The 15,002-nt window shown below is 53.9% G+C and overlaps 1 protein-coding gene across 1 annotated transcript in view; it reads right to left on the bottom strand.

Annotated features, from left to right (window-relative positions):
* RBM44 (RNA binding motif protein 44) overlaps positions 1-15,002 on the bottom strand; it is a 39,670-nt gene that overhangs the window by 18,278 nt on the left and 6,390 nt on the right. The window contains exons 2-8 of the mRNA XM_040972434.1: positions 8,202-8,306; positions 5,537-6,951; positions 5,265-5,323; positions 1,879-2,055; positions 937-1,120; positions 833-855; positions 631-715 (exon numbers count right to left, since the gene is read on the bottom strand). Coding sequence (XP_040828368.1) covers positions 631-715; positions 833-855; positions 937-1,120; positions 1,879-2,055; positions 5,265-5,323; positions 5,537-6,951; positions 8,202-8,306 — 2,048 coding nt within the window. The remainder of the gene's footprint in view (positions 1-630; positions 716-832; positions 856-936; positions 1,121-1,878; positions 2,056-5,264; positions 5,324-5,536; positions 6,952-8,201; positions 8,307-15,002) is intronic.

Here is a 15,002-nt window from a genome sequence, read left to right as displayed (position 1 = left end):
AGCACACACCATGAGTATGAACGACCAGGACCAACACTCAGCATGAGCATGGACCACCAGGAATGGGATGTGCCCGCCCAGGCCAACACACAGCACAGGCATGGGCGACCAGAACTGAGCCATGCCCCACCCCCCAGGCCGAAGCACAGCACAGGCATGGACAACCAGGACTGAGCCATGCCCCCCAGGCTGACGCACAGCACGAGCATGGATGACCAGGACTGAGCCATGCCCGCCCAGGGCCGACACACAGCATGGCCATGGATGACCAGGACCGAGCCATGCCCGCCCAGGGCCGACACACAGCATGGCCATGGATGACCAGGACCGAGCCATGCCCGCCCAGGGCTGACACACAGCATGGCCATGGATGACCAGGACCGAGCCATGCCTTCCCAGCCCAACACACAACGTGGGCATGGATAACCAGGACTGAGCCGTGCCTCGCCAAGGCCAAAGCACAGCGTGGCCATGGACGACCAGGACTAAACCTAAACTGACCCCTCTGCTCCCCTAACGAGTAAATGAGGGCACATCGCAAGCCAGCTGGGCAGACAGAACACACGTTTCTGACTATTACAATTCAGTTAAAATGAAAGATTTACACTAATGAGCTTTAAAATGTCTCACTTGTGAGAGTGTCTTTTTCAGGCTTGAGGGTACGTCACCTCCATGTGAATCCTGAGCACTTGGTGCCACGTCTGCCACTGGAGACCTAAACACATAAACATTCCATTAGACTAATGTTCTAAAACAGAACACTTGAAATAAACCAAAAGAATTAAGCATTTTTAAGACCCAACATATTTTAAGAGATGAAACCATAACTTACACCTGTGAGTCTTCTTTCATTAACTGAAAGAGAACAGAAACATCTTTGTTCAAAGGGTTTTACACCTGAGCGTGGTAAGCGTCCTTCCCGGGAGGTGCACATACCCTGGATGCAAAGGCCGAGAAGCCGGACAGCAGCTTGGACTCGATCGAGAGCGGCGGCAGCTCTTCCAGGGGAATGCCCTGCTCGACTTTGTCTTTCAAACACGCATATCTAACTTCCAAGGCTCCCAAAACAGACTGCAGGGCTGATCCGAGCTCCTTCCTAGCAGAACCACTTGGCAAATTCCTGTTCCAAAATTCAAAAGGCTAAGTTACTTAGGGACAAGCCAGCCATTTAACATTAACGCTTTATTATTATCCTTAGTTCTAATTCCATCGGTTCTTAAACTTTCAAAAAATCTTAAATGTTGAATAAAGGTGTTTTTCTAGAAGTACAATCATCCTTTCTATAAGCCGAGAATGCTGGAAATTTTCCGCAAAACCCTCTAATTTCTCCCTTAGCTGGAATTTAGAAACATCAAATCCCGTCTTTCTGCTAAACTCATCATGCCAACCCTGTGCTCATGTAGAACTTGTAAAACCCCATCATCCCTACTCCAGCTAAAACATAGCTACAACCTACCACTGATTTTGCCCTTCAAGAAAGAAAAATCGTGTTTAAGAACAAACCTAGGGGCCTACAACACGGTTCAACAGGCTAATCCTCCACCTGCAAGTGCTGGCATTCCCATACGGGCGGTGTTCCTGTCCTGACGGCTCCATTTTCAACCCAGCTCCTGCCTGCAGCCTGGGAAAGCAGTGGAAGATGGCCTAGAGTCTTGGGACCTCGCACCCACATAGGAGGCTCAGCCTTTGCAGCCATGTGGGGAATAAACCAGCAAATAGCATACCTTTCTCTCTCTATCCTTCTCTCTATAAATCTGCTTTTCAAATAAAAATTTTTTTTTCAAAACAAAGAAAACAAACAGTAAACAAAAGAAAACCATGAACAAACGTAAAGCCCTGGGAGGTCGTAACAACAGGCAGATGGCAGTGAGCCCGCACCGGCCGAGCGCTGCCCCCTTGTCGGTCAGCAGCCTCTGCAGCTCGCAGCAGTGGCGATGGCACAGCTGGTAATGGATGTCCAGGAGGTGCAGCTCAGCGCTCAGGGCTCGCTGCTTCATCTTCTCACAGCACACTGAGGGCAGAGTCCTCTTCGTGTCTTTACAGAGCTGAAAATCCCTTTACAACACAAGTCAGAATTAGGTCAGAGTCCAGAAAGTTTCTACAGAATTAACATATCTGCCAAAACAGATGTGAACTACTCCCTGCACTGGCTGGTACACACAGGAGTCAGGCCTGCGGGTCACCTCAGGTGAGGTTTCTTTCAGAACCTTAACTAAATCATTAGAAGCAAAACTCAACTATGGGGAGAACCCCAGAATCCGTGGTCTGACCGAGCACGTGTCAGAGCGGGCCTCCTTGCTTGCTGAAGACGGTGCAGTGGATGGCATGCCCAGACGCACGTGGGGGACATAACAGATCACTGGGGCTTGCAGAGGACAGCTAATACCATGGAAGGCTGAACAAACTGGGACAACTCTCCTGGTTGAGCTTCAACTGCAGGTGTCTGGCTGAGTGCAGACTGAGGTGAACTGTGTCAATGGACATGGGTGAGTGGAGGCTGAGGTGAACTGTCAATGGACCTGAGTGAGTGGAGGCTGAGGTGAACTGTGTCAATGGACCTGGGTGAGTGGAGGCTGAGGTGAACTGTCAGTCAATGGACCTGAGTGAGTGGAGGCTGATGTGAACTGTCAATGGACCTGGGTGAGTGGAGGCTGAGGTGAACTGTCAGCCAATGGACCTGGGTGAGTGGAGGCTGAGGTGAACTGTCAATGGACCTGGGTGAATGGAGGCTGAGGTGAACTGTCAGTCAATGGACATGGGTGAGTGGAGGCTGAGGTGAACTGTGTCAATGGACCTGGGTGAGTGGAGGCTGAGGTGAACTGTCAGCCAATGGACCTGGGTGAGTGGAGGCTGAGGTGAACTGTGTCAATGGACCTGGGTGAGTGGAGGCTGAGGTGAACTGTCAGTCAATGGACCTGGGTGAGTGGAGGCTGAGGTGAACTGTCAGTCAATGGACCTGGGTGAGTGGAGGCTGAGGTGAACTGTCAGCCAATGGACCTGGGTGAGTGGAGGCTGAGGTGAACTGTGTCAATGGACCTGGGTGAGTGGAGGCTGAGGTGAACTGTCAGCCAATGGACCTGGGTGAGTGGAGGCTGAGGTGAACTGTGTCAATGGACCTGGGTGAGTGGAGGCTGAGGTGAACTGTCAATGGACCTGGGTGAATGGAGGCTGAGGTGAACTGTCAGCCAATGGACATGGGTGAGTGGAGGCTGAGGTGAACTGTCAGTCAATGGACCTGGGTGAGTGGAGGCTGAGGTGAACTGTCAGCCAATGGACCTGGGTGAGTGGAGGCTGAGGTGAACTGTCAGCCAATGGACCTGGGTGAGTGGAGGCTGAGGTGAACTGTCAGCCAATGGACCTGGGTGAGTGGAGGCTGAGGTGAACTGTCAGCCAATGGACCTGGGTGAGTGGAGGCTGAGGTGAACTGTCAGCCAATGGACCTGGGTGAGTGGAGGCTGAGGTGAACTGTCAATGGACCTGGGTGAGTGGAGGCTGAGGTGAACTGTCAATGGAAGTGGGTGAATGGAGGCTGAGGTGAACAGTCAGCCAATGGACCTTGGAGGGGTTTCTGCAACCTTGGAGCAACAAAACCAACAGCATCCCAGAACTGACCCTGGGCTGACATCAAGCGGCCATCCCACACGCTTGGACACTAGTGCAGGTAGACTGCTGGGAGCAGCTCTCTCCCCCTCCTCCCTTCCCCCAGATACAGGAAGAACAGGAGATTGGAAGCAGTCATCTCATCCACTTGCCCCATTCCTGGGCCCTTCCCACCCTACTCAGTGGTCCACATGGGCACGCATCCTTCTCAACACGTAAACATCATCAAAAATCTATCATGAAAAACAACTCATTTTTTTGGGTCAAGTTTAAATTCTTACTAGGTAAAGCTATAGGAATAATAGCTTCTGAAAATAAAGACTTCAAAAGTCAGTTAAATGTATTTAATGAGCCAAAGAAATTTTTGAAAATCCTCAAATTCATATTTTAATAAAGATTTACTTATTTTTATTGGAAAAGCAGATGTATAGAGGAGGAAAATTTTGTGTCCACTGATTCACTCTACAAGAAGCCACAATGGCTGGAGCTGTGCCGATCCAAAGCCAGGAGCCTCCCCCTGGTTTCCCACATGAGTGCAGGGTCCCAAAGTCTTGGGCCATTCTCAACTGTGTTTCCAGGCCACAAACAGGGACTGGAAGCAGCAATGCTGGGACACAACCCAGCAGCCATATGGGATCCTGGCATGTGCAAAGTGAGGACTTTAGCCACTAGACTACCGCACTGGGTCCAAATTTATACTTTCTTTAACAGCAACAAAATCTTTCTAATTTAAGGCAGTAACTTCATTTATCCAGAATCAATGGATTTTTCAACCTAAACTAAGCTTTGGTCAAGAGCTTTTTTTAAAAAAAATTTTTTATTATTGATAGTGTTTACACAGTCAATGAGGGTGGGAAGGGTTGAGGATCAGGGGGCCGTGGGTGAGACCCCTGTTTACACATGTCCTTCCTGTAGCCAGGGGAGAGGGGAAACCACGCCCGGGCTCCTCACCGCTGCATTACCCCGGGGACTGGGGAACTGCCACCCGATGTCACCCCAGGGTCCCCACTGCGGAGCGTTTTCTGAGGGGTCTGTTCATGTGTTTCCCAGAGTTCTGAGATCCTGCTCATATCGCTGCTCCACGGATGAGAAAATCCTTCCGAGGTCGTCTCGCTGTCACACTCCACCTCCGAGTCTCCACTGGCCCAGAAATTTGCTGTCAAGTTTCACTGGGATAGTCGACCAATTTGTTTTACCCTCCAAGTCAATGGGTGCTGTGGTCCAGCCCAGCCCAGCCCTGCCCAACACGCACCTGGCCCTCATGTACCACGGGGGAGCTGCAGCCCAGCCAGAGTGACCCCCAATAACCCCCACTGGACCGGCCCCCCGCTCCTGTGCCTGCCAGCATGTGCAGTGGACTGGTCCAGTCTGCCCTAATCCCATGGAGATCTCGTGTCCATCACTGGACACTGAAGTCTAACTCAACCCAACTGACTCCACACTGCTTTAGTTAAAAATTGTTCTTAAATGTCTCATCACATATTGCTTACATCTTCCTTAGCAGCTGTTACATAAACAAACACTTTGCTGTGCCTCTTTGTTTCAAGGTCCTTCCTTATTGCTGGCTGCGACAGGTCACCTGCTTCTGGAACCCAACTCGGGGGATGCCACAGGGCAATGACTGGGGCTTTCCCTGTGCCCCTGCAAGCTGCTTTCCAACATACCTCTCCGGATGCTTCTCGAAGTCCGTGGTATCAAATGTATTCCTCAGTTCTTGAGAGTCCTGAAAGCAAGATTTACAATGATAGTGCCTCATAAGCAATTCATGTTCTCCTTGAAGCTCCAACCTTGTAAGATGTAGAACCCAACCCCAGTGAGCTCCGTGGGAACAGCTGCCAGCACATTGCTCTGCGAGCCACTTCTCACAGAAGCCAACTGCATTAACAGACACTCTATAAAAAGCCAAAGAAAATGTTATTAACCATATTTACTTTACCTTGTTTAGGACATTTCCATTAGGTTTTAAACTGCCCACTGAGGCCGATGTTCTGGGTCCTTCTGTGGCAGCCATGTGTGGCTCCTGACCGTACGACCACTCCGTATTGCACGCAACACTCCTTTGTGTCTCGCGGCGACATTCGCTAGGCCGCTTTTTGTTCATCATCGTGATGTCCGTGTTGCACGACGCTGACGCCACGCGAGGCCTGGCACTCGTGGCCCTGCTGGTTGTGAAGCAGGCCCTGAAGTCCGTGCTGACGTCCACTGTCTGGTCAACGGTGACCGTGTAGCTGACCACTCTTGGCCCAGCGAGGGGGCGTGCCCCTGCTGTGGCAGGACAGCAAGCTGTGCTGGTACTGCGGCTGCCAGCTTCTGGGGAGCTCGCCTCTCGCGCGGCCTGGCCGTGTCTGGCTGCACTCCTCGGCGCGCTGACAGAAACATCAGGGCCGCTCTGCACACTTCTGTACCGTGAATATTCACGGGCGGAAATGACCGACTCGTCCAACCTGAAGGTCCAGGAAGTCGGGTGCTCGTCATGCGGCTGGAGTGAGGCCTCTAAGGCTCTGGCCTGTGCCAGTGTGCTAGCATTTTCAAGGTGCTGTAAGAGTTTGTTTTCAGCAGTTGTGTTTCCACAAAAATTTATAATTTCAGTTATTTGGGCTTTCACTTTTTCAGCATAAATTTTCGTTTTTAATGTGTTTTGAGAGTTCAGAAAAGCAGTCTCAGATGCAGATGCGTGGTTTCCAAAGCTGCCTGCTGGTATGACGTCATCGCCCACCGCGTGCAACGCCGCACCAGTCTCCCGCGCCTGACACTGCTCATGCTTCTGTTCACGGCATCCTTTCGGCCTCGCAGCATCCTGAAAGGCGGAGCCACTCGGCGAGTCTTCCTGTTCGCAGACTTCTAGTGAATCTAAGGACAGGACAGAGCCTCTTCCCAGCCCAAGCACATGCTCTTCCAGAGGGCTGGCGCGCTGGGCCTCCCAACCGGAGTCCCCCGAGTTCAGCATGTGAGACCCGCACGGCCCTTTCGTCCTGTCGGGAGAGGCATGGTCGCTCACGCACTCTTCCACACTGTGGTACTCCTGCCGGGAGTCCTCCTCTGGGGCACGGCCCTGCCCGTCCTCGTAGGCTCTCTCTAAGCCGACCATTTCATCACCTTGATGTTCCAAAATATCAAAACATGCCTCCTTTCCTTTCTGCAGTCCAGGGTCTAATTGTAAATTCAACTGACGAGACCTTCCATTCTTTAGTTGTGAGTTTGAAAAACGTATAGAGTATGTTGCATTCAAGCAAATACACTCACTCTTGTCTTCAAACTCACTCAACTGAGAGCAAGTGCTTTCTGCGTCACTAACTTGACTCCCCAGAGAGGAGGGCTCTGACACACTGACTCTGTCTGCTCGCCTCATTTCTTTGTCGTCCCAGGCGTCACCAGGGCACGGCAATGTTGATGTGACTTCATTACAACCCCCAGAAGACAGTAACGCATCTCCTTTCTTTGTACAAGGAGCTCTGTCTGCTAAAGAAACAAAGAAATGTCCATAGCATTTTAAAATGTGGACACTAGGCAAGACCTGAGCCCTGGTTTGGTCCAAGCATCTCCCAGTGTCGGAGCACTCTGTACATTAGCCATGAAGCTACCCTTGCGGGAGCTCCAAACGGGGGTGAGGATCCCCACAACTCCCAAGTGGAAGCTCAAAGCCCCACAGTGTTGGTGCCTGGTGGCGGGGCCTCTGGTCAGACTGAGGCTGCCCACTTCCCCTAAGGTGAGGATACAGCAAGAAAACTGCCAGCCCCATGCACAGGATCTGATCCTGTGAGTATGGGGACCTCAGACTTCCATCGTCCCGCAGTGAGAAAAGCATCTCTTGTTGGAGCCATTTGGTCCACTGCATGCAGTGTGTCACGGAGACCACTGCAGGACACTGAGGCCCCGGCACAGCACACAGGTGGCAGGAAGACCACTGACAGCACGCTGAGTATCGTAACTATATGTCCAGATAGTCACATTTCACAATGGGGCTGGCATCCTGGCACAGTGTTCATACCAGCATCCCACACAGAGCTCTGGTTGGTCCCGGCGGACCTGCCTCCGACCCAGCCTCCTGTTCCTGCTACCAGGCATCCCACCCTGCTATGCTCTCTGTATCAGTCACAGGCTCTTACTCGTTTCTTCATTTGCCCAGTTTCAAGCCTTTCTGTTTAAGATGTGTCTCATGAACAACGCAGGGTGGGGTTTCTGTTCCAATCGAGGATATCTTAATAAAGTCACATGACTCACAACGGAAAAAGTGAGCAGCTTTCTATGTTCTGGTCATTTCTTATTTTCTCTTCTACAACCAGATTTGCAACAATCACAGCCTACATGTCTGTCTCTCACCACTGGCACCGGGAAGCTGTAGCTGCTGGCAGCCCTCAGCGGTGGCTGGGCAGGACCCTCTTCACTTCCTCTTCCCTGAAAGATCCTGTCCATTCCTTCCTATTCACTCATAAGCCTGCCAACTGGCCAATACTCCGAGTCTCAGCATATCACTGGGGGAGACGATCTAAGAGCAGCAACCCTGGAGAGAGAGCTGTCTACACCACCCACCTGGGCCTGCCTCCCGGGGGCTCCCCTCCTCCCACCTGGGCCTGCCTCCCGGGGGGCTCCCCTCCACCTACCTGGGCCCTGGCCTTCCCGGAGGTTCCCTCCACCACTGGGATGGTGTTTTCCAGAGATTGTCTCCATCACGGCCTTGGCCTGTTTGTTCAGGACTGTTATATAGTCTAGAAAAAGGTATAAACATAAAACTACTACAACACACATACAAGAAAAACTTGACCAAATAGTTAGAGATATCTAACATGAGATGGCTACTAAATAATGAATACAACGACCGAGTAACGTTTTTCAAAGCATAAATAACAGTTACACAAAGGGCAAGATGCAGTCTTTTTTTTAAGATTTAGTATTTATTTTATTTATGTAGAAGGCAGAGAAAGATTGATTTTATCCACTGGCTCACTCCCGAGATGGCCGCCACAGCTGTTGAGCCAGGCCCAAGCTGGCTCCCTTGTGTGTGGCAGCTGCCCAAGCACTTGGACCCTCTCTGGCCCCTCCCCAGGGGCACGGCGGGTAGGGGGGAAGCTCTGGCCCCTCCCCAGGGGCACGGTGGGGAGAGAAAGATCTTCCATCCACTGGTTTACCCCACAAGTGACCACAACTGCCAGAGCTAAGCTGATCCAAAGCCAGGAGCCAAAAGCTTCTTCCGGGTCTCCCAGGCAGGTGCAGGGTCCCAAGGCTTTGGGCCTTTCTCTACCACTTTCCCAGGCTACAAACAGGGACCTGGATGGAAAGTGGAGCAGCTGGGACACAAACTGGTACCCACGTAGGATGTCAGTGCATGCAAGGGGAGGATTTTAGCCACTGGGCTACTGTGCCAGGCCTTAACATTTTGTGGCTGACACAGAAACAAAACCCCAGGGAATTCCTGTAATCTGAGTGCTCTGGGAAACACCAGAGGCTGTGGGAAACAGGAGGCTCTAACTTAGGTTGTCAGGAAGGCCTTCCTGCCTCTTACAGGTAAGAACTGAAAGACTGACAAATGCAAAGGTACTTGAAAAATAGAATGAGAAGATGATTTTATTTTGGAACAAAAATGTGAAATTCAGGTATAGTATTTCATGTCACACGCTTTCATAAACTTAGAAAACATTTACTGGGTCCAGCTTGGTAGCCTGCTGGCTAAATCCTTGCCTTGCATGCACCGAGATCCCATATGGGCACCGGGTCATGTCCTGGTGGCCCTGCTTCCGAACATCCAGCTCCCTGCCTGTGGCCTGGGAAAGCAGTTGAGAATAGCCCAAAGCCTTGGGACCCTGCACCTGCGTGGGAGACCCCAAGGAAGTTCCTGGCTTCAGATTGGCTCAGCTCTGGCAGCTGTGGTCACTTGGGGAGTGAACCAGTGGATGGAAGATCTTCCTCTCTGTGTCTCCTTCTCTCTCTAATCTGCCTTTCCAAAAAAAAAATAAATAAATTAATAAATATTTTTTAAAAACTCATTTATTTCAGGCTGGTGCTGTTGCATAGTACGTTAAACCTCCATTTGTTGTGCTGACATCTCATATGGGCACCAGTTCAAGTCCCGCCTGTTCCACTTCCAATCCAGCTCCCTGCTGATGGCCTGGGAAAGTAGGAAAGGATGGTCTAAGTGCTTGGGCGAGGCAGAGTTCCATGTCGGGGCCATTTGCAGTGAGTCAGTAGATGCAGGTCTTGGCTCTCCCTCCCACCCGTGTGAGTATGGGGGGGCCTGGAACTTGAGCCACCTGCTGCTGTTCCACCCGCCCCCCCCCCAACTGGTACTTGTCTCGGAGGCTGGCGGCACAGGCAGCAGATCCACCCAGCGGGAACCTCTGAAAGCCCTTTGTGGGAGTTAGCCAAGGAGCAGTGACTCCCTTAACCCTGATCTTGACAGGAAACACACACTGCCACACACGATTGTTGAGTTTGAAGAGTCATTTTGAAAGCACGAGGCTGGCCTTGTGGCCCTGGGCAAAGCTGCCTCCTGCAAGGCCAGCACCCCCCAGGCGCACTGCCTCACCTCCAGTCCAGTGCCCCCAGCAGCCTGGGAGAGCAGAGGGTCCCAGTCACCCACCAGGGAGATCTGGGTGAGCCAGCAGGTGGGAGATCTGTCTCTCCCTCTTCACCTTCCTCTGTAACCCTTTCTGAATACACAAACAAACCTCAAACTACCAGTTTACAAAAACTGACATTAGATCAGTGGTTTTCTTACAGTATAGACTCAGAAATTCCAGACATTAAGAATATTCACCATTACAATGAACACTTGATTCAATCATGGACTCATTACTTAAAAGGCTTGTTATTTTCTTACTTGAATGCACAGCTAGGGAGAGGGAGTGAGAGAATGAATTCTGCACCTGGCAGTTCACTCTCTAGATGGAGTCACCACTGGGGCTGAGCCAGATGTAAGTCAGAGGCCTGGATTCCTCTGCACCCCCCACGGGCTGCTGCTGCTGCCCAGGCACGTGAGCAGGCACGGAACTGGAAGCAGGCACGGGAGCCGGAAGTGGGGCAGTGAGGCCTCAAAGCGGCGCCCACATGGCATGCTGCTGTCCAGGCACGTGAACCGGAAGCAGCCATGGGAACCGGAAGCAGCCACGGGAACCGGAAGTGGGGCAGCGAGGAACTCAAACTGGCACCCATGGGATGCTGCTGCAGGGCAGGTTTTTTTTTTTCCTAAGAGTATTTTTATTTAAAAGTCATAATTACAGAAAGAGGGACACACACAGTTTCCCGCCCTCTAGTTCACTCCCTAAATGGCTGCAACGGTCAGATCTGAGCTGGTTTGAAGCTGGGAGCCAGGAGCTCCTCACGCAACTGTCACATGGGCACAGGGGCCTAGGCCACTGGCAGGGCAGTCGGGACATGAACCGGTGCCCACCCGGTATGCTGGTCCCACCATGGGTGCAGGGGCCTAGGCCTGGCAGGGGGCAGTGCGCGCAGGGGCCTAGGCCACTGGCAGGGGGCAGTGCGCGCAGGGGCCTGGCCCACTGGCGGGGCAGTCGGGACGTGAACCGGTGTCCACACGGTATGCTGGTCCCACCATGGGCGCAGGGGCCTAGGCCACTGGCAGGGGGCAGTGCGCGCAGGGGCCTAGGCCATTGGTGGGGCAGTCGGGACGTGAACCGGTGTCCACACGGTATGCTGGTCCCACCATGGGCGCAGGGGCCTAGGCCACTGGCAGGGGGCAGTGCGCGCAGGGGCCTAGGCCATTGGTGGGGCAGTCGGGACGTGAACTGGTGCCCGCACGGCAGGCTGGCACCACAGGTCATGTGCAGCGTCACTGCGCTGGCCCCAGCAGGAAGCTGTTTATCATGATGCACCACAACACAGATCTCTAAACTCAGTATTTAAGTAACATTCTTTTAAAAGATGTATTTGTTTGAAGGGTAGAGGCACAGAGGTGACTTCCATCTGCTGGTTGCCTCTTGGGATGGCCACATCACTGGGTCTGGGCCAGGAGCTCCTCCTAGGTCTCCCACATGGGTGCAGTGGTTCGAGTGCCTGGGCCATCCTCCACTGCTTTCCCAGGAGCGTCAGCAGGGAGCCTGACTGGAAGTGAAGCAGTGGGGTTTTGAACCTGGCATCCATATGGGATGCTGACACTGCAGGCAGTGGTTTAACCTGTTACCACACAATGTCCATTCTTCAGCAACATCCTTAATTTAAAATGTTTTTTAAAAATTGGGCCCGGCACGATAGCCTATTGGCTAAAGTCCTCGCCTTGAATGCACCAGGATCCCACATGGGTGCCGATTCTAATCCTGGCAGCCCCACCTCCCATCCAGCTCCTTGCTTGTGGCCTGGGAGAGCAGTCGAGGACGGCCCAATGCCTTGGGACCCTGCATCTACGTGGGAGACCCGGAGGAGGTTCCTGGCTCCTGGCTTCGGACTGATGCAGCACCAGCCGTTGCGGTCACTTGGGGAGTGAACCACTGGATCCCTGGACAGATCTTCCTCTCTGTACATCCGAGTAGCACTCTGCTTCGCAGACGCGCTGAGTCTTTGCTTTCAGGTGTATTCTCACTCGTAACCGATTCTGTATTCAATGTGTGGCAAGCTGCACTTTGCAAAGCATATGTATGTAGGTACAGAGCTATTTGAAAGGCACTGTGCCAGGCAGGAGGGTACAGGGCCCTCAGCAGCCAGAGCCAGGGTGGGGTACACAGGCAGAGCACCCGATGGCCAGGGGGACACCACGGGAGAGAAGGCCAGCTTCCTTCTTCAACATGACACAAGGCAGACTGAGGGCTTAGAACGCCAGTACTGACAACCAACCCTACGAGGTGAGCAAAGGTGTGGAATAAACACACCCACACAGACGTTCTCATGCTCGGGAAGCTATCACTTCTAGGTCAATGCAAATCCAAACCACAGGGGCATCTTCAGACGCCCCACAAGTCAGCAAGTGAGTGCCCATCACCCAGGGTGGCAGCCTCAAGGTCACCTCGCCATGACCACGGCGCCCAGCACCTGCATCCCAAGCACCCATCGCCCTCCCTGCTTCTAAGTCGGCGAGGGGGAGGAGAGGAAGAGAAGTGGTGAGAGGTTAAGAGAGAGGAGAGAACTCCCGCTGCTCCACTCCCCGTTCTCCCCTAACGGCCTGCACTGTCCCCGCCGCCCGGCAGGTGCTCTCCTAGCTGATCCAGCACGGTGCTCCTCAGTGCCCAGGGCTGTCCTGCACGCTCTGCTGTGCCCAGCGGTGCCCGCGGGCATCACGCCCCGAGGCCCAGCACCCGCCGCGGGCTCGCGTGGCCAGGGCCCTGGAGGCCCTCCAAGAACCGCCCCCATCCCGCTCAGCCCCCCAGGACATGGCTGCGGTGGGAGGCCGGGCTGAGACTGGCCTTCCCCAGGCTTTCGTGGGGGACGGTGCTGGGGGCCTGTGAAGCCGGCCAGGCCCGCTGGTAACAGCGAGCCAAGGGCCCCAGGAACCCGCCACCGCGCGGCACCCGCTCACCGGGCCCCTCCGAGCCGAGGACACCGCGCCGTGGACGCCAGGCCGTGGACGCCTCACTGAGGATACCGAGGATACCGGGCCGCGGACACCGCGCCGTGGACGCCTCACTGAGGATACCGGGCCGAGGACACCGTGCCGTGGACACCAGGCCGTGGACACCAGGCCGTGGACACCACACTATGGACTCCGCGCTGAGGATGCCCCACCAAGGACACCACGCTGAGGATTCCGACCTGAGGACGCCGGGCCGAGGACGCCTCACCGAGGACTCCGGGCCCTGTACGCCTCACTGAGGACACCGTGCCGAGGACACCGTGCCGTGGACGCCGGGCCGAGGACGCCTTAGGACACCGTGCCGAGGACACCGTGCCGTGGACGCCGGGCCGAGGACGCTGGGCCGTGGACGCCGGGCCGAGGACGCTGGGCCGAGGACGCCGGGCCGAGGACACCGTGCCTGAGGACGCCTGAAGACACCGTGCCGAGGACGCCGGGCCGAGGACGCCTTAGGACACCGTGCCGAGGACACCGTGCCGTGGACGCCGGGCCGAGGACGCTGGGCCGAGGACACCGTGCCGTGGACGCCGGGCCGTGGACGCAGGCCCAGGACACCGTGCTCTGAGGCTCCCGGAAGAGCCCGCCCCTAACGGCTGCCAGGGGCCTGCCCTCTCGCTGACGTGCAAGGCTCCCATTGGACAGCACGAAGAGAGCTGCACTGTGATTGGGCGGTGTGAACCGCAAAAGCGCGGGACCGGCTCCTCCGCCGGTCAGGCGCCAGGGGCTGCGCGAGGTCAGCGCGGTGTCCTGCAGCGCGGCCTGGCCTCAGGCTGTGGGATGACTGCCCAGGGCACAGCATTCCTGATCCTGCGTTTATTCAGACTTCAGATTCTCTTGTTCTCTGAGGACTTATCTTGCATTCATTGTCAGGCTACCTTCTCCAGCTTCCTCAGGAACACTGGCAGGGAGCTGGGTCAGAAGGGGGCACTGGGACTAGAACCAGCGCTCACACGGGATGCCGTGTTGCACGCTGTGGTATAACTCACTGTGCTGGGAATAACCGGCACCTCCTGTGTCAGCTCTTCACGGCGGGCCTCGCTCCGCCAGCTCCCAATAGCCCGAATGGAATCAACAGGACCTGAATTGTAACACAGACCAACACAGAGAGCATGGATCCTGAAGATAAAACAATTCGTTTTCAATGAAGAGATGATGAAGAGATTTATTCTGGAAAAATCCTGTGAGAAAAATTATGAGGGAAAGACTAAAATGTGTTGCATACAGTGAAAAACGCTCAGTAAGGCCACCGATTGTCCGCGATGGAAGAACTTTTTAATAAAACCAAAGCTCAAGCAATTCAAATGTTTTAAAATGTCAAGCACTTCTCGAGTTTTAGAGGAGTTATGTAAGAATGACAGTTCACTTAATTCTTTAGGCATATTTTGTTCCAAAAAAACAAAACAAAACTTCTAAATGTACAAGGAAATTCCAGTTTGCAACATAAATATCTACGGCACAAATTCAGTTTAACAATTCTTTCCGTCAGTCAAGGCATTTTAGCCGAGTTTCTGCCGTGATCAGCGGCGATCGAGCTATGTCCGATGGACAGACCCGGGTCTCTTCCATCTGCTGGTGTCTCAGTCTCCGCCTCTATCGCTGCGCCCCACTCTCCCGAACCTGCACCCTGGGCAACAGCAGCTCCCATTGGCTCGGCCACGAAGAACTGGCACAGGGACTTGCTTCCTGCTTCACTGCAAGGCTCTCTGGAAGCCAAAGGAACGCTTGCTAACTATTCAGTAATGGTTCAGTGCTGGCAGGGACTCAGGGACCCCTGGAGAGAGAAGGGAGAAGCCTACGACTGAACCCTCCAGGGCCTTGAGGGAGGGATGCCGGAGGCCAGCTCCAGAAGGGGAGGTGGAGTTGGAGTTTTACAAGAGATAAAAGATGG

The sequence above is a fragment of the Ochotona curzoniae genome, unplaced genomic scaffold (genome assembly GCF_017591425.1).
Source record: "Ochotona curzoniae isolate NIBS_2020 unplaced genomic scaffold, NIBS_Ocur_1.0 contig_2294, whole genome shotgun sequence".
NCBI classification, from domain to species: Eukaryota; Metazoa; Chordata; class Mammalia; order Lagomorpha; family Ochotonidae; genus Ochotona; species Ochotona curzoniae.
Note: the sequence above shows the minus strand (reverse complement) of the source record. Positions and strands in the feature narration are given on the sequence as shown.